General features: G+C 36.5%; 2 protein-coding genes across 2 annotated transcripts in view; one reads left to right on the plus strand and one right to left on the minus strand.

Moving 5' to 3' along the window:
- Positions 1-214: 214 nt before the first annotated feature.
- TWF1 (twinfilin actin binding protein 1) lies at positions 215-12,730 on the minus strand. The gene is made up of 9 exons (XM_031462726.2): positions 12,626-12,730; positions 10,921-10,998; positions 8,769-8,947; positions 7,515-7,610; positions 6,234-6,338; positions 4,380-4,505; positions 3,954-4,104; positions 3,661-3,782; positions 215-2,403 (listed from the first exon to the last, which is right to left on the minus strand). The coding sequence occupies exons 1-9, from the start codon at positions 12,648-12,650 to the stop codon at positions 2,233-2,235; spliced, it is 1,053 nt and encodes a 350-aa protein (XP_031318586.2). The 5' UTR covers positions 12,651-12,730; the 3' UTR covers positions 215-2,232.
- A 94-nt stretch (positions 12,731-12,824) lies between these two features.
- TMEM117 (transmembrane protein 117) overlaps positions 12,825-24,817 on the plus strand; it is a 441,213-nt gene continuing 429,220 nt past the window's right edge. The window contains exons 1-3 of the mRNA XM_031462722.2: positions 12,825-13,105; positions 13,448-13,470; positions 19,498-19,612. The gene's annotated coding sequence lies outside the window, so the exon portion shown is untranslated. The remainder of the gene's footprint in view (positions 13,106-13,447; positions 13,471-19,497; positions 19,613-24,817) is intronic.

The raw sequence follows: 24,817 nt of genomic DNA on the forward strand, positions 1-24,817 counted from the left end.
TGTCCAGCTCATGGCATTTCCATCACTGCTGCAGTAGTGGGAATGTTCTAACCTATTAAGCACACTATTGATACAACTTGCCTAGGTTTCGAGCTATTTGAAAATCCTTTTTGATTTAGATAGGTTAATTAAATTAGATGAATGGGCGTTTAACCTATTACCAGGTATTGAAGACTTATCCAAACACTGGAAAAAAACTGTACTAGAAAACCAATTTAGTACACAATTTAAAGAGAAAAAATTTTATTGTGATATAAAATGCACTTATAAAATGTCCACAGAAGGCATGTAATTCTCCACTGCTATATAAATTTACTGGGAATATTTTATTCACCTTCTATTGTTATGACATCACCTGAAACATACTGTAAACGACGCGTTATACTCTATCACAAATGCATCACTGATTTCCAACAATCATTGGTTTAATAGTAATTAAAGATTACATAATCACATCTAAATTCTGGAATGTCCTCTTAACTTTCATGTAGTGTAGTAGAAGTTAAGGGTATAATTGCACATGGACCCACTACTAAATTATTTTATGCCTTCAAGACAGGTTAACATTCTTCCTCACTGAAAGTAACAGCTTCAGCAGCTTGGTCTATGATAGACAACACAAATCCAGGACTCTCAATGCAGTAGTGTGTGTGTGTGTGTGTATGTGCGCGCGCGCGCGCCCACGTGCACCCACAGAAAAACGTAAAGTGTATCTTTCGTAAACAAGTGCAACGTTACTGCCAATTAGTCTGCATGTTTAAATATTATAGTCTGATTATCTGTAAACAAACAAAACCCCACACAAATACTCTTAATTCTAGGGGGAAAAACAATCTGTCAACTCATAATAAAATAATTACTCTAACGTGCTTTACTTGAACACACATTGAGTTTCTGAAAGGTGCATATATTACCTTAGATAATAAAGTGTAAAAAATGAGTGTTTCATATTTTATACTACGAAACGTGCATTTCTGATATTTGTTTTATGCAGCACAAAGTTTAGATCAAGAAATTCTAAGTCCTGGATCCCCACGGTTCACTTAGAAAACTCCTCAAAATGATGGCTCTGGCAGCAGGTTTACCGGATTCAATATGACAAAGTGTTCCAGCCCCTACTACTTCAAGGAGCAAAGAAAATGAGGCTCAAAATCTCTGTAGGTTGTAACTGAAAAAGCAAAGCTTTAGAAAACAGTTAAATGTGTTTTGAAATAAGATATAAATTGAAACAAGATTCTTAAGTGCTTATCTGTGTTACACTGATGAGCACTAGGAGTTTAAAAGAATTCTGTTAAATCTGAGTATTTGCCCAAAAGTGACAAAGAACACAATTTGCCTATAAATACGGTGTTGGAGAGAAATCAATCTTGATGTTTAAAACTTTTTCTATATTGCCTTTAGTTTGTTTGCTTTTGAATAATATTAATTTAATATTCAACTGAACATAAATATTTGGCCTCACACTACTTACATGAAATGACTTACTTTTGAAATGGAAAATGCTTCAAGCACTGGAAAGAGAATTTCCTAAAGCTGTTTAAATGTGTCTTTCAAAGACGTCAGAAATCCTGCAGTATAGAAAATATCTGGTACCCTTTAGGCTTCAGAGTAAGCTGATCTTCTGAAATTTTAATGCCATTTAAAAAACCAAAGAAGTCAAACAGAAAAGACTGCTGCAATAAACCACTAGTTCTCAAAGTGAGCAGACATGACCCCAAGGTCTGAGCGAGCACTGCTCCTCAGGGTGAGCAACGTTCCCGCTTTTCCGAGGCATGTGAAGCTTTCAGCTTAGAAAATAATTTATCCTGGTCCCTAACATATTCATTAAGCAGAATGAATATTTTAAGGTCTTTCTCTCTCCCTTAAAAAAAAAAAAAGATGCCTCACTAAAGAGTAATAAGAATTGTACCTTACTTATAGACATTAGACTCTCTGAAATTGGCCCAACTGTATAAAATTTTAAGAATTATGTGAAAGTGTGGAATCATCGTTATGAAAACTGTGACGAGATTAAACATCATGACGTCAAACCCTTTTCTAGCTTTAACTCAAAATTAGAAACCATGAGTTTTCTATTACATTAACTTTAAAAACACACAGAAGTGAAAAGTGCTAATTTTCAAAAAGTACAATTTTCCCCCCACTATTTATCAACATGGAATGATTTCAGTTCTCCTGTACTAAAAGCTGGACTTTTAAAAAACTAGTATTGCAATAGCTAATTTCATAATTTTAATCAGTAGTGGCTTCAGTTTCAGCTGGACCCCTAATTAGTCTTCGAATTCCTCTTTTCCCTGGAGGACCTTTTGGTTTTGCAAAACTCTGCTTATGTGCATGCTGCTTGGGGTGGACTTCTTCATAAAGGAAGTCTGCAGTCAGCTCATCCCCATCGTCTATCTCGATCTGTGAGAGACGAAATTAGCACCGTATGACGCAGTGCGGAAAAACACAACATTCAAAACCTAATACACGCTACGAGCCAGTTTTCAGGTCTGAATGCTCACGGATAAATACATAATACCTATTCCAGCAAGAGAGAACCAAGGACCACGTGCAAATAGTTTCATTTCCATCCTTTCTGGGCGGAGGGGGAGGGGGCTAAATGAGCTGCTTGAATATGTAATTAGTTATACTCATCTTCTATTTGGTTCCCTCTTTCTCCTCTAATTTAACTAATGTTTAACAGTAGGATAGTAGTAGTCTCTACTATGTTGTCCAGCTGTTCTGCTCTGGTCCACTACATATGTTCCAAGAGACGTTACTCACGGCCCCCTGAGTCACTCGAAATCACTACAGCAGGGGCTGACAAACTGTGGCCTGCAGGCCAAATCTAGCTCAAGTTAAGAGTGTGTTTACATTTTTAAAGGGTTGTAAAAACAAACAAAATAATAAAACAAAGAAGAATTATGTGATGAAGACCAGATGTGGCCTGGCAAATCCTAAAATATTTATTATCTGGTCCTCTGGCAGTTTGTAGGGACCTGAGTTTTAAGAGTTAAAGGGCTGAAGAATAAACTATATTTTTCTCCTTGCCCTCACCTCCATTTAAGAAAATAAATTTAAGAAAACTGGGAACTTAGCTCCCTAAATTGCTATGTTTATGCCCATTCTGTCTCCCAAACTGGAAAAATCCTCAACCATCCCATGATTCGGTTATAAATGGAGACTACAGCTCATTAATAACACGCCTTGAGGCAATCACAAGTGTGTTGCTCCGGCAGCACAGTCCAACAGAACATTCTGCAATGTGGAAATGTTCTCTCAATTCTGCACCATCCAGTACAGCATCACTGGTCACACGTGGCTTAATGGAACACTTGAAATGTGGCTAGTGCTTTTAAGGGACTGAATTTTATATTGATTTAATTTTTATTTATATTTAAACAGCCACAAGCAGCTTGTAGCCACATATTAGAGAATATAGATTATAGGGAGACTGGGGTCATGACAGGTCATTCCCAAGCACTTAGAGGCATTCCTAAGGATTCATGGTATGAACCAAAAAAAAGTACTTTCACTTGTGTATCACAATATATCATGAACTACATGAAGAAGACAATAAAAATCTAGCAAAAACTAAAAAGGTAAAATAAATAGGTAGGTATTAAATACATAAATAAGACAAATTCCATAAAATAAATTAGATAAATAGGTAGTTACCTTTCTAATGACATCCATTTGTAGCTGTCTTTCTACGATTTCTAGCAAAGGGCTCTTGCAGCTAGAATACAGCATTCGTTCTCTTATGCTGCATGTGTATCCAGGCATTGAATAAATAAAAACTGTGAATTAAAATAATAATAAATCCAATTAGCAGCATATCCATTAAAGCACACTCTAAACCTCACAGAACTACAACTAAGCCCTCTGGCCAAGAAGTAACAAAGAATATAGTGATGAAATATCAATGAGCAAACTGAAAGTAACACGTTAAAAAAAAAAGTATCATCTACCTATAGACTCCAAATAGTCTCCTTCATGGGAATGTTTATACAGAAAGAAATGGTAACGTGCTGAATCCTTGGGAATCCTCTTTGGCAAATCTTTCAGTTCTGTATTTATTGTGTTGGCCAAAATTATAGTTTCATTTTTTATATCTATTTCCTGTCAATAAGAAACAAGAATACATTCATTAGAACAGATACACAAAAATTTAAAATTTATAATTAAAAAAGTAGGAGACAAGGGGAAACTGACACAATTTACAATTTCACTTTTTCCATAGTGAACATACATTGCTTTTATAGTTTAAAAAACATGAATAAAAAATAATCAGGAAGCAAATAAAAAGATTTTAAATCCATTAAAAGTAAACCTTTGTCCAAGCCATAAGCTACCAAGAAAAGCTATCTCATAACAATCATTATTATGTCTCTTACCAACTGCACGTAGTTGAGCTGTCTGTTATTCAATTTTTCCAAGGCCTGAAAAGCTTCTCGAGAAATAGGAAATGCTACTCCTTGTAGTGTTTGATGCTTCGTGTCCACACTCACGTCAGTTTGTACCTAGTACAATAGATTTAATTTACCAGTGAAGTTTAGCAGTTAGCAGTGACAGGTGGCAAAGAAAAGAAAATTCAGCCTCTACAGAGTGAGTGCCATTCCGCCCCTGCCTATTTTTTATAAATGTAATTAAAAGTAACACTATTAACTTAAAAAGCAAATTATTTTTTCACATTTGTTTCAGGTTCTGCTAGCACTTTGTCAACATGCAGAGTGTATGACACATTTTGATGAAAATGCTGGAAGTGAGTATCTGAGAAAGTGTGCAATGTTAGTGAGACTGTGGGGGTTTTGTTTATATGTTTAGTTCGGCACAATTGCCATGAGCTACATAAGCTCTTTGAAGCGTCGTCAGATTACACCTTTAATTACAAAATTTTACTTAATGAAATTACGAACAGTGTGAGATATATACAATACGTATAGAGCTTTATTTTGTTCTGTTAAACATAAAATGCAACACAAATACCATGCACTGACTTGAAAGGAGTACAAACAGTATACAAAGACACACACAGCTCAACAAATTATACTACTGCAGAAGTTCCAAACTTAGAGCTTTCATGACTAGGAACACAGGTGTGCATGTACTGGAAGACAAGAAGAGTACTTCAAGAAAGCTTTCAGTGCACGTGTTTAAGACTTTTATACTCAATAAATGATAACTTGGAATAGGGTCTCATTTGCAGTGTTGCAACAGAAAGTCAAATAGAATTTTACTTTAAAAAAAAAATGAATGGAGATTCTACAGCATAAATGGTACTGGATAATGAAAACATCATGGAACACATGCAAATGCATACCCCAGTATGATCCTCTGGGTTCTGATTGCAAGGAATAAAACAGACTATCAAACTTGTAAAAAAAAAAAATTCATGTAAAAGCCCCTACTCAAATACCTTGAGTTAAAATAATAGAAAGATGGATCCTCCTTGCTATCAGGTCAATATAAAATAATATTCAATCACTTTCCAGACTAATGCTTACTACTCTGTTACTCAGACAAGTGAACAGTGGTTTCTGCTACGTGTTCTTTTCTGTAAAATCCTGTTTGAAATACAGTAGCTACTCTAGTTTATAATTAGAATGACTGCAGTAAATACATCAGAAATATGATAAACTATAATATGAATGAAATGTATTGATTCTAATATGCTAAACGACTACTCAAATAACCATCTCCTATATATATATATATATATATATATATATATATATATATATATATATATATACATATATACACAACCCCCATCCAAGTTGTGTCCGTAGAAATTAATTTATAGAAGTTCTAGAAATCCGAAACACACTATAGCCCTTATGTTTTACTCTCTTTAGTCATCAGTATTCTCTGAAATAGCAAAACAAACCTTCCTTAGGCAACGCATTAGATAGAATATCCTTCACACTAAATGGGTAACACACGCTTTTCCCATTTAGTTAGTATGCAAAGTACAAAGTTAAAAACAGTTGTACTTCTGACAGGAAGGTTACTAATCTATCACATACATTATAAAGACAGGAGAAAGCTATGTATGAAATTGACATGAGGTTTAATGTTCACTTTTAACTTTTTCCTGAAAACACACTGAGCACAGTCTTGTCTCTAAACTAAACAGAATAAATGTAAACTATCTAATCTGTTTATTCCCTAGTTACTACTACATCCATTAATTAAAAATGACACCTTATGCACTTGAAATCTTGCAGGGTTTCAAAATGATAATTTACCTCATTAATTTTAATCTGTCGTAATTCTTCCTCAGCTGCAGTCAGTGGGGCAGGAGAAGACTGTGACAGCAGGTATTTTTTATATCCATGTAATGATACATCTTCCTATAAAGCACAGAAATCGACTGTTACTAGTTGTGAGGGTACTTTGTTTTAGGCAAAATAAAATTATTACCTTAACAGAAAATATTTTAACTCAAAATAAATAATAAATAGAATTTTACTAGTTCTTTTTATAAATCTTCTACAGGTTTCAAAAAATTTTAAGGGGAGTTCCTACTCTTCATTTCCTAATGTTTTATAATTCCTAACTCTTTTGTATGAGTGTGGTGGTGGTTAACGCCAGCCACATGATGAACCTGGTCATGCTTCAAGTCTGCAGGACAATTATGATTAACCTTCTGGGGAAGCCTGCCCCATAATCATTCAGTAATCAACATATTCAGATTCTCAATTCTGTATTATAATTACTATATAACTTCTCTATAACTATTCATAGAAAATAATTATAGTTCTTAATTACAAGAAAAAATATTCTAAAAAAGGTTTAATTCTCATGAAAATGTGGTCTGGAAGACTTGAGAATAGAACTAAGAAACCAGGTCATCTCACAATTAACGCGAATAAGTGAAGTATTTCCATCTAGTCTTGTGCTCTGTCCACCAGACTGTGTTTCTCCCTGAATCTGAATAAAAGCTCTAAGCAACAAAAGAGCCCATTCAAAAAATACATCACAATTTTCTTAATTTTTGTGTATACTTATAAATACATGTATTTAACATATAAATTTTATAACAAAGTAAATATAGTCATAACTTAACTAATTAAATGTATTAATTAATCAACAATTACCCCAAGTATCAATCAATTTACCCACCTCAATGTTCTGGTTTAAATACAGTTACTGCTTCCATAGCATGAGTATAAAAGTCCAAAATATCTAAAAATTACTATCTCTTGTTAGTAGTCCTTCGTTTTTCTGAGTCTACTTCCCCATCCTTAAAATGGAAAGGCTGAACTACATGAGGGGTTGAACTAGATGACCTTCGAGATATTCTAGTTTTCGATGACTAACAGAAGACATTTCAACATATTTTAAAAGGGTAAGCATGGTGCTTCAGTTAACTTGCATGTCATATGAAATTTAACAATATTTTCTCTTATTCTTATGTTTACAGATTCACCAATCAGAACTCACATGAATTACCTCATTACCTAAGAGTTCTTCACATGTTTTAATTGCAAGATATAGGATGCACATCAAAGTATACGTTTTTGTACCTTTACTGTTCCAAATAATTCGTCTTTAATGTGGCCACCCCCAAACTCCTTTTTCAGAGTTGCTCTTGTTGCTGCATACAACATTTTTTGACGAACCTAGAGATTGTGAAAGTTTACTTGTAAGTTTATAGGTGAAAACTATCATTACAAAAGAGAGCACTTTATGAATGCATTAAAATCTTGAAATACATTAAGAAAATAAACTGTGACAAAACTGAAGTCCATCAACTGTAACATGATGAAGCATGTGTATACAAATAACCATCTAACATCGGCATCTAAAATATCAATGGCTACTAAAGTAGATCTCAATTTGTAAGTCATTTTTCACTAATTAGAAAAAAACTAAATTTTAAAAAATTACTCATTTTTCAAAGTATAAAATGATTCAAGAATAAGAAGAAAATTACTTAAAACACTAATTTAAATCAAAATGAAACAATTTTGATACTGACATTTTACTCAAAGCATGTATAGATCAGATGTTACTAATTAAGTTGATTAAAAGTCAAATGTTCATGGCATATCTATGGCATAAACCATTCTACAAGGGACAGAGATAGAAAGAACTACAATATATACTATTATTAAAGAGTCCAACAGCATCTCCGGAAAACTACCAAACATAACTGCTAACCAATAGAAATCTCCTCATAATTTTGCACTGTCAAATCCAGTATTTCTTTCAGACAGGATATACAGAATTAAATAGGAGGATGACTTTTGAGAATGATATCTACATAACTTTAAAAATTATTATTGTTCACAAGAAATGAGATTAATCTTTAAAATATTGGGCAGTATCCATATATTAATTTTTTACTTTGTTCTATTAATCAGTCTACTATCACTCCTAAAAGAAATACTTGTTTGTGTGTACACCCAACACCTGAATGGTAGCTATTAAAAATATTTAACATAACATTCAGTTAGTTCCCAGAATTATTACACTTATTACTCTCAGAGCAAAGTAGTAAAGTTTATTCTCCAAAGATCCATAGTCATTTCTAATTGCCGCAAATTTTAAAATTTAAAACCAGTAAAAATTCTATTGATTTCAATCAAGGTCAAGACTTCTAAACCTAAGTACGTTACTTCTGGTTACACATTACCAATCCAAGGATTTTTTCCCATGGTCATTCCCTTCTATGGGAAATGACTACTGCTTCTTAACTTTCTCTTGGCCTAGGAATATTTCAGAAAAAATTTTTTTCCAGCATTTAATGTTAAACAAGTTACAAAAAAATTACTTACATGAGAATGGTCTGGTGACCACGCAATGAATATCCATTCATATCCCTGGGCGTTCTGAGAATCTAACCTGAATAATATATAGCATGGTTGTTTGTCCTCCAACAGGGGTAAAACAAAGGAATCATAATCCTTATCCCAGGCGTCTGAAGGCTGCCTACATGATCCAATCACAAGCTTCTCTATGAAGAACAAATTTAAAAGATACATGAATGGTCTGAAATACCAAATGGTAGAGTAATGAAGAATAGAAGAATAAATTAATATATAGTTAGTTCTTAATTGCTATTACTCACATCAAAAAATAGAAAGGACAAAGGTTGTAACACAGAATATAATTATAAATATAAAGCACCATTAAAAACAGATATAAAAATTATGACCAGCATAGTTAAAATAATGTTATTAAAAACATAAGAAAAGAATATATAAAACTGATTATAAATAGTTGAGTTGGATGGTTGAAGAAAGGGTGATTATATTCCATTTTAAATGTTTATGCTTTAAATTATCACCAAAACATATTTAACTAAGTGTTCCACCACTCAAAGATACAATTTCTAAAATTAACATTGAATTGTACAGTTCAGACATGCTATATAAAAACATGCTTAGCTCCTATTTGGCGATAATACTACAAATTTAAAAATCTGTCCAGAAGCATAAACTGGTACAGCCACTTTGGGGCACTGCTGGCAGAACCAAGTAAAACTGCGAATGTATTCTGCATAGAGAATCTCTTGCACATATATACAAAGGTGTTCGCTGCAGCACTATAAAATAATAGTGGAAACTGAAAAGAGCCTAAATGTCCATCAATAAGATATATAATATGTAGCACAGTCATACGATAAAATTCTATGCATATTTAAAAAGAATTAGTGAGCCCCTATCAAAACAAATTATAAAAATGTTAACAGAAAAAGAAATAATGCAGAAAAAGATGTCAGTTTATGTGAATCTAAAAATTCAAACCAGTATACTATATGTTACTTAGGGGTACATATAAAAAACATATTGCACAAATATAAAATCCCTAATATAGCTGCCTCAGGAGAAGGAGGTCAAGAAGTAAAACTGTTTAAAGCAAATGTTCTCATACCACAAAAACATTAAATTAGAAAAAAGCTTGAAGCAAACATGATAAAATGTCATCCGTTTATTAAGAGATAAAAGTATTTGTTATATTATTCTTCATAGTTCCTGTATTTAAAATTTTTTCTCAAAACAAAACTAAAGCCAGAAAATAATGATATAGGAAATACTGTCATTTTCTTTCTGGAGAGATATTAGATACGTTTTTCCATTTTACTTATTTAACCTAGTCAGGAAGTGATGACATTTAAAATCTGAGTTCAACAGTTCTAAAATAAGTTGCTTTACAGTAGATGTTTATTCCCACAGAGTGTAATATACATAGAACTGTGTATTTCTCAAATTATGTTGACATTTTTAAAATATAAGAGAAAATGGAAAGCAAAATAGATTTAGATATTTTTCCAAAACAAAATATTTCAAGGTACTTAAGAAATTAGGCCAATGGAAAATTTTAACATACTCATTTGTGATTAAGTAGTTATAATATTAATTGTTCACACTCAAATCTATTCTTCCAGCCAACAAATTTCCATGCTTACAGCTTTATTGTGAAAGGATCAAGGTATATAGTTTGTTACATCCTCAGAACTTTTCCCTCAAACAAAAAAGGAGAGTCATTTCTGCAGCATACATTACAGTCAAGTCGAGAAAATGGGAGAGTCTGAAATTCTCTCTATTTCAAAACTAACTTTACTAAATTAACAGTTCACAAGTAATTATTTTTTTGGATAATCACCTGTTACTGATTTCCATTCCAGAGATGCAAGCACTGACATTAGACAGAGACTGTGGTACAGAAACTGAGCACAAAAAGTCAAAAAGGAAGATGTCACACCAAAAAACATCTTTTTGTTTCCCTGACAGTCAACTACAGAATTCAGAAGTCAAGTAGGGGCCTGTGGGACATTCTCTAAATGTACAGGATCCAAGTTAACTAAAGACAAGCTTTGAACTTGCTTCACATTTATTAATAGTCCAAATCACAATGACTTAGAAATTTAAAAATGTAACACCCAATAATCCAAGAACAAACAACATTTAAAAATATTTAACTAACCATTTTCAATAGATATTTTCAGAACTCTGTATTTTCCATTTCTTGCTCTGGCAAAGATATCTTTAACATCTTCACTTGCTGTGGAAAAAGATAAAGAAAAGTAAACCTATTTTTTATCCTTACGTATTAATACTTTTTAATGCTACTTGAATAGAAAAAAAACAAAATACAATACAAAGAAAAAAGTTTTGAGTACACAGTAGCCTCTTATCAGTAATTAAAATTATAAAACTTAGAAGGTTTAACATAGTAGACATTGTATACAGTTCAGAAATATAAATATTAATGTTTTAAAAGTACATTAATTTTATCTGTTTTAACTACATAATTCTATACCAGAAAACACTGGGAATATATTAAAGTTCCTCAAACCCAACAATGAGCCAATCACAATTCTGAAAAACAATTTTATCGCTTGTTTGAAAAGTGCTAAAAACCTGATTTCATTCTCTTCTGGTCCAATTTCAACCTTATGATAAACAAAGGCAATTTTCACACTGAAAACAACAATAAATGTCAGATATCCTACCCTGATTAACGAAAAAGTCAATAAAAATCATTCAAGCTTATACTTCTGGTCACAATTTTCTAACTTGTATTTCTCAAAAATCGGGAGTAATCTCCCTGAGCAAATATATATTTAATAACCCATCCTTTCTGTTCCTATTAAAGCTTCAATTTCGTTCTAATTTTGTTTGGGTTGTATATTGACTGCATGAACTACTATTTAACAGTGCTTGCTATAAAGCTCAAGCATGTTAAAGTCGGTAATTACATACATATTACATACTTACATATGTCAAAACTAACGCAGACAAATAAAGCAATGCTTTTAGAGTTGAGATTATTTTGTTTGTGTGTGCTGGGGGAGGTGTCAAAGACCCTTAACAACAAAACACAATTAGGTATTCATCTGGGGAGAGATTCGCTGTCTATTAACAGGAAGAGCGTATGTTTATATTAGAACTCGTTAAGTGATCCTGAGTAACCCCGGGATATATCATTTGATTCTGATGAGGTGAGCGCTTTCAGACTGCCCACTTTCAAACCAGGAAATAATACAGGGCAAATATAATCGCACATTCAACTGTCTGCACGGGATGATTAAGTGCGGCCACACAGATTAGACTTTTCAGTTCCCTGGGGAGTACTTAAGAGCTATCAAAACGTCTCATACTCGGCATACATACAACGGTGCTGATGTTCCTATTTGGGAAGAAAACGGGAAAGAGTTTGGAAAGCACCCTTACTGAAAGGAAAATGATTCCCGCATCTTCCTTTTTATCATCAAAATCCTGCAACAACTCCTTTGAAACGTAAAAAAGAAAATTCGCCCAGCTCTCGGCAGCAAAAGGAGCCCCAGGCTCCTCCACTGTTCCGGGTCTTCCCTACGCGGTAAGAAGGGGGAAAGTTGGGCTAGCGGCGGCGGCGGTGGAAGGCACGCCCCCTTCACCCCGGCCGCCTCGGATCCAGCGAATTTTGGGTCCGCCGGCAACGTGGCGGCGGCTGGTCCGGGCGCGGAAGGAGGCAGGCCGGGAGCGCCCGGGACACGGGAGCGCCGAGAGGCGCAGAGGCCCGGCTCGCCCCCCGAGACCGGCGCCCTGTGCCCCGCGCCCGACTCCGGCCCTGCCCGTCCCGCCGCCAGCCCGGCTCGCCGGGCGCCCCCCGGGAGCCCCTTCCCCGCGGGCGGCGCGGGCGCCGTTACCTTGGATGCCGGTCTGGTGGGACATGGCGGCGGCCGCGGGCTCCCGGCTCCCGTGCTGAAATGCAGCGAGCGGCCCCGGCCGGCGGCTCCAGGAAGTGGAGGCTCCTCCGCCGGCCCCGGCGCGTCATCGGCCTGCGACCCGCCGCCGCCCCGCCCCGCCCCGCGCTGCCTGCGGCGTCCCCGCGCCCCCCTCCCCGCCGCCGCCACCCGCGCCGTCTCCGCGCGGCTGGGCTGTAGGTCCACGTCCCTCGGCCCTCAACGCCAGCCCTCGGCCGGGGGTCACTGCCGTCCGTGTTTGCCGCCGCTTCTCCCGCTCCGCCACGGTGAAGCTCAACGGGGCCAGCGGGATGGCTTTGCCCTCGGGGGGTCCTGCCCTCCAAGGACCCTGCCGACCCCGCCATTCACTGGTTCTGCAAAAGGATGCTCAAAAACGGAAAAGGACATTTTACTGACGTTTTCCGCCTTAAAAAGATGTGCACGGTATCCTTCTTGGTTTGCTCTTCCTATAATGTAACTTACAATTGAATGTCAAGAGTCACTCCCTGCGCCGTTTTTAAAAATGAGAATCGATAGTCGGTCTCCTGTCAAAATCCCCCGCGCTTTTAAATGCAGTTAATCTCGGACTGTTAACTTCTCGTTCTTTAGATGGGCACATTTAGAGACCAAATTTCCTTTTCTTTTCGTTCCAAAAAGAAAGTGCCACCAAGAACGACAAGATAGCAGACTTGAGTGTTCCTCTGTGTTCAAGTTCTATCATTGAGACCGTAATAGTGCCCTGCTTTAGATTGGCCTTTTATTCCTTAATCGGGTAATTATTTCAAGATTCACGTGGATACATTTGTAAGGTAACAACTGATACTATTAAAAATTCTTTTTTTTTTTTTTTGCTTTTATGAACGTGTATTTCCCTTTCCAGGGAGTAATTTTAGTAGTTATTTTTTGTACTGCTTGTCCAGGACTCCTAGATTACAGTTTCCTAGGTAGAAACCTGGGTCATATGTTTTTAGGGCCTTGAACTGAGAGATACACAGGAGTACAATATGTTTATCAACAAATAGTTTGCTCAGGCCAATACTATAAATGTAAGCTTACAAAATCACTCTTCAAATGCAGTGTATTTTTATTTAGTTAACTAGCAGGTGGGCAATTGTTTTTCTTTACAAGGATCATAGTAAACAAGTTGGCCATGTTCTGCTCTTGGTTATTTAAGCTCTGTTTCTCAACACATTCTCATATTGTGGAATAAACAAAATTTAATCTGAGTTTTATAACATGTTTGCCTTTAAGAAATGTAGGGAGGAGTTTCATTCTAACCCTTCCTGACACAACGGTTCACCCTGATTTACCAGTTTTGATAGCATTGTTAAGCACAGAGAAAATTGCAGTTCATCGCAGTTTTCTGACTGATTCATATCCTGGTGACTAGGGAAAATTACTTGAGGAAGTTGGCATTACTCATAGTACTGATGATAAAAAAATAATTCTCCCATATTCATGCTTAGAAAAGGCTCCTGTATGTTCAGCCCTGAAGAGGAGAAAAGTCCAGGTAGATTGGATAAGACCACCAGGGCATGCACCAGAAAATGTTTATTTTCTGCTAATATAGTTGTTTGAGTTAAAACCACAAAGTGGATAGAGTATAGCTCAGTGGCAGAGTGCATGCCTAGCATGCATGAGGTCCTGGGTTCAATCCCCAGTACCGCCATTGAGTAAATAAATAAGCAAGCCTAATTTTCCTCCCCCAACCCCTGCAGAAACAAAAGACCTGCAAGGGCCTTGGGTGCATTATTTCTGAAATAACAAAGTTCCTCTAGCAAAACAGGAAATCTCAGAAGGGAAAATGGTTGCCAAGCCGTGAACAGCATGACCAAAATGATCTTTTTACTGTCCCTCAGCATTTCAACATATTAGATTAAGGAATTAGAAATAGTTTAGATTAGAGGAAATTAAATAATTTTCTCTATTTTACTATATTTATGTGTGTGCAAAAAATGGATTTGTGATGCCTTCATAGGATGTTTTATAAAAATGTTTCTGGTCGATATTGACAGTACACTTAAATCTCACTAATTTTTTATGTCTGATGTTTACTTCAGTTTAGGTTTAAGTTTGGCATTGTACTAACTTTAGAGAAATGGTTTGTCGAGTATATAGAGTGCTGGTGATGCATATATGTTAACTATTAATTTAAGAGAACAGATTGTATTAGATAACCTGTTTGGTTAATCTCTTTTGCTTACATCTTAAATTTGATTTCAACCATATGACTTGTCACCTTGACTTTTTTAAAAATTGTGATGAAATACACATAACATTAAATCTACCATCTTAACCATTTTTAAGTGTTTGATTCAACAGTGTTAAATATATTCATCTTGTGCAACCAACCTCCAAAACTCATCATCTTGCAAAATTGATTGAAATTCATATTAACATTAAACAATTTTCCACTCCCACCAAACCTCCAAGCTCTGGCAAACAACATTCTATATCTGTCTCTATGAATTTGGCTATTATTAGTATCTCATAGAAGTGGTATCATACAGTATTTATCCTTTTCTGACTGGCTTATTTCACTTAGCATAATATCGTCAAGTTTTGTCCATCCTATAGCATGTAGAATTTCCTTTTGAAGGCTAAATAATATTCCAGTGTAGTCATACACATTTTGTTCATCAATGGACGCTCAAGCTGCTTCCACTTTTTTGGTTATTATTAATAATACTGCTGTGAACATGGTTGTACAAATATTTCTTTGAGTTCTTGCTTTCAGTTCTTTCAGACATATAGCCAGAAGTGGGATTGCTAGATCATATGATAATTCTGTCTTAAATTTTTTGAGGAAACTCCATCCTATCTTCCATAGTAGCTGCATCATTTTATGTCCCAACCAACAGTACACAAAGCTTCTAGTTTCTCCACATCTTTGCCAACATTTGTTATTTTCTGTTTTGGTTTGTTTTTATGGTAATCCTCCTAATGGATGTGAGGTGGTATCTCATTGTGGGTTTGATTTACATTTCCCTGGTGATTAATGATACTGAGCATCTTTTCATATATTTATTGGCCATTTGTATGTATTCTTTGGAGAAATGCCTGTTCAGGTCATTTTTAAATTGGGTTGTTTGTTTTGATGTTGAGTTGTAGGAGAACTTCATATATCCTGGATATTGACCCCTTATCAGATATACAATTTGGAAATATTTTCTCCAGTTCTGTAGGTTTCATTTTTATTCTGTTGATTGTGTCTTTTGATGTATGAAAGTTTTTGATTTTGATGTAGTCCAATATATTTTATTTTTGTTGTTTCTCCCCTTCACTTTATACTATCTTTGCTAATCTTCTGAATATCTTCTAGCTTTCCTTCCCTAAATTCCTACTAAATGTCTTGTAAATAACATCTACACTTTTCTATATACACTTTCCACCTGTCACTGCTTAAATCCATGATTTCCAAACTGCGTATTGAGGTGCCACAGGTACAGTGAGCTCATGGGAGTGCCTGGGGAATATTGTAAAACTGTGAGGGAAACACAGTGGTACTTGATGTTTTTCTGACACCACACAAAATATTAGCTCGAGATAGTTTACAGTTTCACCATTAGATCACTCTACATTCCTTTCCATAATGTCATATCTTTGAAAAGCTGGATGAATATTCAGTGCTTGCTGTGATAAAAGCAATTACAGGGCAAAAGTCAATCTGGAACAGGAAATGACAGTGGTGAGCATCTTATCTAATTCTAAAATTTAGGAGGTTCTATGGTGTGTACAACATGCATACATCCCACTAGTAAGTAACTGTGATTATTTAAAAGTAAAATTAAATATTTTTTCTTTCAATTTTTATGCATTACTTTTTCAAACAGCTACTAACATGTTAGCACATAAATACTGATTAAGTTGTTTGAAACTGACTACTTAATAAACTGAATTGTTAAGTTTTTCTTTTGACCTAAGAATACTACAGAAAAAAAATCACTGAAATATGAAAAGCCCCATAAACTGAGAAAGTTTGGGAATCTCTGCCTTACAGCCTTTGCATATGGCTTTCTCCATACCACTCTATCCAAAGTATTTTCTTGGATATGAACCTATGTCTTCCTTCCTGATAGCAAAATCAATTTATTTAATTTGCAGATGTTTTATTAGTTTTCTATAGCTGCTAATTAACAAGTTAGCACAAAATGGGTGGCCTAAAACTACAGAGATTTATTCTCTCACAGTTTGAGAGTCAAGAAGTCCCAAATCGGAGCTACCATCCTTCTGGAGGCTCTAAGGGAGAATCTTTCCTTACCTCTTCCAGCTTCTGGTGCCTGGTGGCATTTTTGACTTGTGGCCACATCACTCTAGTCTCTGCCTCTGTGATCACATTGCTTCCTGCTCTTTTGTGGATCTCAAATCTTCCTCTACCTGAGTTTCGTAAGGACACTTGTCATTGGATTTCAGACCCACTCAGATAATCCAAGATGGTCTCCTCATTTCAATGTCCTTAACTTAATTGCATATGCAAAGACCCTTTTTCCGAATAAGGTAGAATTCACAGGTTCCAAAATTAGGATGTGGACATATCTTTGGGGGGTCACTATTCAATCATCAACCCGCTACCGGTGTCTGAGGATTTCAGTACTCTTGTTCACTGCTTCTTCTTGACATACTCCTTTTTCTCTTCTTTGATACTGCCCTAAAGTGATCTTCCTCTTAACTTGACTGGGCCACAGTGCCCAGAGTATTATTGTCAAACATTATTCTGCATGTTACCCTGAGGGTGTTTTCTGGAGATGAGCATTTAAGTTGGTTGACTTTGAGTAAAGGAGATCATCCTCCTTAATGTGGTGAGTCTTATCCAATTAGTTGAAGACCTTGTTAGAACAAAGGCTGACCTCTCCAGAGCAGGAAGGCATTCTGCCAGCAGACTACCTTAGGACTTGAACTGAAACTCTTCCCTGAGTCTCCAGTCTGCAGGATTACCCCATCAGATTTTGGACTCGCCAAGTCTCCACAATTGCCTAAGCCAATTGCTTAAAATGACTCTTTCTGTGTATGTACACATCCCGTTGATTCTGTTTCTCTGGAGAATCCTAATACCCTTTAATTCATTCTCCGTCTTGTCTACTTCATTTTGCCAGCACATGAAAAATGAGTTCATTGTATCTTCAGCAAACTGGCTCTACTTTAGACTTCAGTGTTTCTCAATGTGATAGCATCACTTAAAAGCAGGCCCTTCTAATCTGCCGCACAGCTGCCTCCAGACCGGGGAGGCCTTGCTTGCACTAACCGCATCGTCGGTATCACATACAAAATGAACATTGATCATAATTAAAATGCTTGAATTTGGAACAGTGAAACTGGACTCTTCCATATTCAGTCTATATTCACTCTTGCCAATTACTTAGCAAAGTTCGTGAAGTGAAGCATTAAACAGAGCGCGCAATTAATGTTAAAAAAATAAATTATCCCATTTACCCAGTCCCTCACTTGTGCCTCTTTCAAATCTTCACATCCAGTTGTCTTCCAAATCTTATGGATTCCACTGGTTTTGCTTCTGAGAGCAAGACCCATCTTTGTGTTCTCTTTTTCTGTGTCTCATTGCTCTGCTCTTACCTTATATTATTTTCTGTACTGACCCCACATTAATACATCCATACTCAGTTGTCAAGTTCATTTCCCAAAATGTTCTTCTGACTGGTCAGTCCCCCGTGTGCTGCCTCTCCGTGCCTACAGATACGGTCCAAGCTCCTCAGCTTGGTACCCAAGGCCCTCTGCAGTGTCTTTCCTAGCTGTGTCCTGTGCCCCAGTCAAACTGCACTGCATTGTCTTATGCTGTTTTCCTGATCGAGAAGACAACTCCTGACTCCCTAGCTACACACTCAGCCCTTTTTCTGCTGTCTCTGCCTTTTAATATTTCACTCATCCTTTGGAGCCATATCAACTTCCACGAAGCCTTTCTTAAGTCTCAATGTATATGAAGTCCTTCAGATGCCTTTAGCTCTGTGCCCTCTGTTCTAGCACTTCTCTTATTCTTTCCTATAGTCATAGATGGACATTGAACTCACCCCAGTCCTCCTATGAGACTGTGTAGTCCTTGATGTCAAGGACATTATCTTGCTCGTTTTTCATCTCACATGTATTTATTACTCATTCATTCTTTTGCTTTTTTCTTCAATATACTATGTTCTCAAACTGCAAATACAATCCTGATTCACAGTGCTCTGTAAACATTTCTGAAATTTAAATTTGATTTTCATTTTGCATGTGGAAATGGATGTTGCTAAGTCACTTATCCTCAGTGGAACTGTGTAATAAGGATGATGAACAATTTTCCAAGAATGCTTGTTAAGTTATCAAATTGTATGACTCTTTGATAACTAAAATGACTACATATTCACTCAGAAAAACAACTGTTTGGAGATAGTTCCGATTAGTTTATGCAATTAAACCAAATTTCTTCTGAAAACTCTGCTTTGTAAATTTTTCTTTAAAAAGAAACTTTATTTTTATGGTAATTATGGTGTTAGCAGTGACTGCACAGACAGTTACAAATATTGCATCCTCTAACCCTTACCTCTTTCTTTAAAACTTAACTGATTTCATAGTGGCACCTTATTGTTGGCCTAATCAAATTATGTATTCTTATTCCTGTTATTTATCTGTATGAATCCTCTGCTCTAATCATGAATATTTTCCCACCTTTCCTCATCTGTTATATCTCCAGTTATTAAAAATTTGTCAGGACTGTCGTAATCATATTGGTAGATTTGTATAATGGTTTAGTGTTTTGAAAGGGTGTATATAGACTTAGTTGAGCAGCAGTATAATCCCATCTGACTGGCTGAATGATATATTATCATGTTGTATTTTTTAACTTCCAGAGATTTGGAAATTGAGGCATAGAGAGGGGAAATCAACGAATTTCAAGGCCAGGACAAGTGTTTGTAAGAGACAGAAACCATTGTAAGACAACGGATGGAAATAGCAGAATTTATGGTAAGGATACAGGAGAATCTCATGTATCCCACGGGTCTGGCTTCTCTTCTGCTTCTCTTTTTCTCTCTCTCTCTCCAAACGGGACCTCTCTGCTTGTGCGGTCAGAATGGCAGAATGTGGCCATCCTGCCCTTCTGCATTGACAGTCACAGTTCTGGCCACGTGCAGAGATTAAATAGTTGTTTCTAAGTCCAAGTTCCACAGTACTAGGAGAGCATGTGATTGACCCTGCTTGGCTTAGGAATCAAATCATCTTTGGCCAACTTGGCTGGTTTACCCAACACACACTGCCCTGTGAGTGAAAGGAAATTACTGTAGGAGGGGAGCTGGATCTTGGATTTGAAAAACAGGCTTGGAATTCCTCCTTTTTACAGTTTGGGGGAACTGGTGCTTAGAACTTCAGAAGTCACAAACTCAGATGCATACCAAGGGCAGTTAAGTAACATGAATGAAGCTGACAGATGGAGGCCGCGGTACCAGATGGAGCGCAGGCTGCATCTAAAGGGAGTGGCTACTACTCAGGTCCAGTTGACTGATGTTCCATGGGAATCTGGGCATGGGTAACCAATCTTCCGATTTTCAAATAAACTCAGAAATTGGGATTTTTATATAAAATTTCTGTTTATATTTTTTAAAATCCCCGTGAGTGAGAAAACAAAAGCAAACAAACAAAAACCATGGCTGCAGGCCATATATTACCTATCCACTGGTAGGGCTTCTGACCTAGATGTGTCTGGCTAGTTGTCAGATAATGACATTTTAAAAGTCACGTCCTCCACAAAGTTTTTATACAATGGAAGAAAATGCAATGTGTACAGCATTCATGTAAGTAATACACATACTTGCATATAATACATGTACACATAAAACATAAAGAATCTATTATCCACTTTGTCTCTGAATTAGAAACTTTTGATGGAAGCAAATCTTTTCAGGTTTACATTGTGAGATAATCATATTGTAAAAAGCTGTACTGTTTGCTTTAGGCTTTCCCAAGGAACAATTCCTGTTATAGGAGAAAAAGCCATGTAGAAGCCATATGACCATAAACAAAAAATTTTAACCTTGTTTGAGCCTCAGTTTTCTCTTATGCCAATACTAATGTTTCATGGTTGTCACATGGAAATCAAGTGAAGTATGATTTTAAAAAGCTTTTGACATGTATTGCGGACTCAGTATGCATTAGGCTTCATATCTGCTCGTTAGAATTAAGTCCAACACAATACAGTATGTTTGAAACATACAGTATGTTTCAAAATAACGTCATTAAAAAACAGCAAATAAAGTTATTGAATTTCCAAACACCAAAAGCAATGATCCAAATTGGTTTCCTATATAGGCTTGTAAAACCACAACATCACTATTAACTGCTATGTCTTATTTAACATTTCCTTAAGAGTTATAAAGCATCAAATAAGAAAAATAACCCTTGGTCGTTAAAAAAAGAGGATCAAGCATTAAGCAGCTTTTTATATGCACCTAATTATAACCCCTAACAATCTGTAATAAACACCTGGCAAGATTGCTGAAACTTTTAACACAATAGAGTGTATCACAGAAGATTTCTTTCATTTGGGTGGGACTTTGTGTGCTTGAATGAGTCACTGGGGAAATAGAACGGTTTGGGTTAAAGATTAGTTGAAGCACATGATATCTCTTTGTCACTCTGCCTGAGTGAAATCTGGGCTGAAGTAATCTTAAGTGATAAGCATTTTCTAATGAAACACTTCGGTTGAAAAAGAGTTGTTTATAATGATAGAGATGCATATTGCAATCAAAGGGCAGGAAAGCAAAAAGCAAGCAGCTTTTTAATGTATTATTTATAGTGAGATTTTCACCCTGGTTAGGAGAAGTGCCTAGCAACAGGATCCTGAACCTCATTCTCATGATCTCTAATGTCTTCATGTGGGTAGGATGGCTTCAATGACTAATCGGAATATTTGCAAACTACTTTGGAAATACAGCGCTCTCTCTCTTTCCCTGTTTCTCTGTCTTTTCTAGTGATTCTGATTAACACCTAACAGCTCCTCTAACATTTTAATGGCACTCATGAGAAAGCCTCTCTAGTACCGAGTCCACAATGGGGGACAACCTTCTGTGTCCTTTAAGTATTTTTGAAGTCACAAAAGAGTGAGCAACTCCAGCATCTCCAAATTAGAGGAATTCAGGGCCAGAATCTGCCGTCTGGTTGGAAAGCAGCGCAAGGGGGCCTGTGAAGCTGAGCTTACCAGAGGGGGTTTTGTGCTTGTTGTGTGTATATCTGTGGGTAAAATACATTTGAGGAAACCATTCATATTAAACAATTGGGGGAGGGGAGCTGGAGCTGAGTAAGATTATGGGAGAGTGAAGGTTCCTTCACCCCCATCCTAAACTACCCTTTGGAGGTGCCTGACAACCACTGTCTCCTGGTTGGGATTCAAATGGATTAACTGTTTACTAAGTACAGCTCCATAACAAAGACTTTATATGAAAGTTTCAGTGTGTCTATTCTGTGTTTTTGGAGATAGACTGAATTCATTTGGTGACTTTTATTTAGGGATGTGCAAGCGAGGTTAACTTACATTGTATATGTTAATGATAGGAACCATTCCAGAAAGGGGATTGTTCAAAAGACATTAAAATAATTAGATTGGATTATATGGTTTGGTTTTTTTTAATGCTTTAACAATTGCTTTTGGTGAGACTGACAGGCAATACACAATATTCTTAATCCTTATCAAGAAAGCTGAGATTTTATTTGATATGGCAAGATACCAGGTAAGTGTGCGTTCCTACCTCCCTTGCAGCTAGATGTGGCCATGTGATTACATTCTGGCCAGTGAGATGGAAAAGCTGTTGGGTGAGTCTTGAAAGGCTCCTTAAAACAAGGCTAAATAGCTGGTGAGGGCCCTTTTTTATTTCCCACCTCTTCCTGTTTCCTACTAGAATGAGGATGTAATGGCTGGCGTGTTAGCTGCTATCTTGGACCTGAAGCAACCTTGATGATAAAAGCCACAAATTAGAGTAGAGAAGAAAGACAGAAAGGAATCTGGGTCCGTGTTGACTACGGCTCTCTTGTATCAGACCTGGCGTGCCTACCTTCAGACTTCCTTTACGTGTAAGAAAAACATCTGCCATCCTATTTAAGCCATTATTCTTTCAGGTCTCTGTTACTAGCAGTCAAATATATTTCACAAGTGAGACATTTTGCTTCACCAAACGTGTAATGTTTAGTTCATAGAGAACCCAGTTTGTAAAATGAGAGGTATTATGTTATCCAGATCTGCTCGGTTCCTGAATTTTGGATAGCAGTTAGAATTTGAACAACAGGGATACGTCTAGTTTTAAAGGCTTGCAGCTAGTTGATAGTCTACATTCCCCATGTATAACAAGATACAAAGTGGCAAAGATTTCCTTCAACTTCACTAAATAAGAGAAGAAGATCAGCCTGGGCCTAAAAATACTCCTTTTACAAAAGCATATAAATATGCATTCTTAGTCTGATTTAGAAATAGTGTAGACCTTTCAAAATATGTAAATGTTTCTCTATTCTTTAAAAAATCATTTTTAAACTTTAAGGAGATTCACTTCTCTAGTAACGGAAACATTTTAAGAGGCACGTATTTTTCAAATTTCAACATTTTCCTAAATACTGACTGAACCCAATGTTATACAGGAATTCATAAAGTCTTCACTGTCTTTAAAAAATATTTAGGAGTCTACTTGTAGACTAGCTTTGCCAAATAGTATTGTGAACAGATATCAACATTCCTTCTGTGAATTTATGATGTAATCTTCACAGTCCTGGTCTGTACCTCCTCCTTTGTCACCTACCGCCATAGACTGGACATTGTTTTTTCCTGTTCTCTCTTAAATGAGTTCTCAGAGACAGCTCCTAAAAGAGAAAACTTTTAGGAACAGTTTCTCTCTGGTATTTGGTATCAGTTATATTGGACCAGCTGTCAGTGGAGAGTCCAGCTTGTTGGAGAGCTGAGTGGATTGGAACCAAAGAATCCTCAGGAACATGGGGACTCATCCCACCTTGCCCTTCTCTTTACTCACCGCAGTGCAGCACATTTGAATACAAGTAAGGTGCACCTTGGATTTACTACAGTAAGAGGAAAGTGAAGGATACATTGATATTCTCCGGAGAAATAAATGGCAAATTCCTACTTTTATGCTTGCTATTCAGTTATTAAGTTGGCCCAGATTTCATTCGCTAACCAGATTCTTCCATGTTCTTCGCATTTCTACCTCCTAGTTCCTCGCTAGCCCTTGCACTTGGCAATTCTGATTCATCTTATTAAACCAATTTACTTTGATCCGAGGACAAGCCTGGTCTCTCTCATTAAGAAGAACCTGAACCATATGATCCAGCAATCCCACTCCTGGGCACTTATCCAAAGGGAACCTTAATTCAAAAGGATACATGCACCCCAATGTTCATAGCAGCACTATTTACAATAGCCAAGACATGGAAACAACCTAAATGTCCATCAACAGATGACTGGATAAAGAAGTTGTGGTGTATATACACACACACACACACACACAATGGAATACTACTCAGCCATAAAAATAAAATAATGCCATTTGCAGCAACACAGATGGACCTAGAGATTGTCATTCTAAGAGAAGTAAGCCAGAAAGAGAAAGAAAAATACCATATGATATCACTTATATGTGGAACCTAAAAAAAAAGACAAATGAACTTATTTACAAAACAGAAACAGACTCACAGACATAGAAAACAAACATGATTAGGGAAGGGGAAGGGGGTGGGAAGGGATAAATTGGGAGTTCGAGATTTGCAGATGCTAATATATATATATAATAGACAAACAGCAAGTTCATACTGTACAGCACAGGGAACTATATTCAATATCTTGTAGTAATTTATGGTGAAAATGAATATGAAAAGGAATACATGTGTGCTCATGTATGACTGAAGCATCATGATGTACACCAGAAATTGATACAATATTGTAAACTGACTATATTTCAATAAATATATATATAAAAGAAGCTAACTCTGCCACTCTTTCCCAGATCCAACTCCATTGGGCCTCAGTATAGAACCCATCAGCTTGGAGTCATGTGAATCACTGGCTAAGTGGGTCCATCCCAGTTACCCTCATAATAATACTCTTACCAGCCTTTCCAACAATGCTGGGTGCTGGGTTTCGTTCAGGTTTTCTGAACTGGTTTTCCTTCTCATCGTTCACAT

The sequence above is a fragment of the Camelus dromedarius genome, chromosome 11, assembly GCF_036321535.1.
Source record: "Camelus dromedarius isolate mCamDro1 chromosome 11, mCamDro1.pat, whole genome shotgun sequence".
Lineage (NCBI taxonomy): Eukaryota > Metazoa > Chordata > Mammalia > Artiodactyla > Camelidae > Camelus > Camelus dromedarius.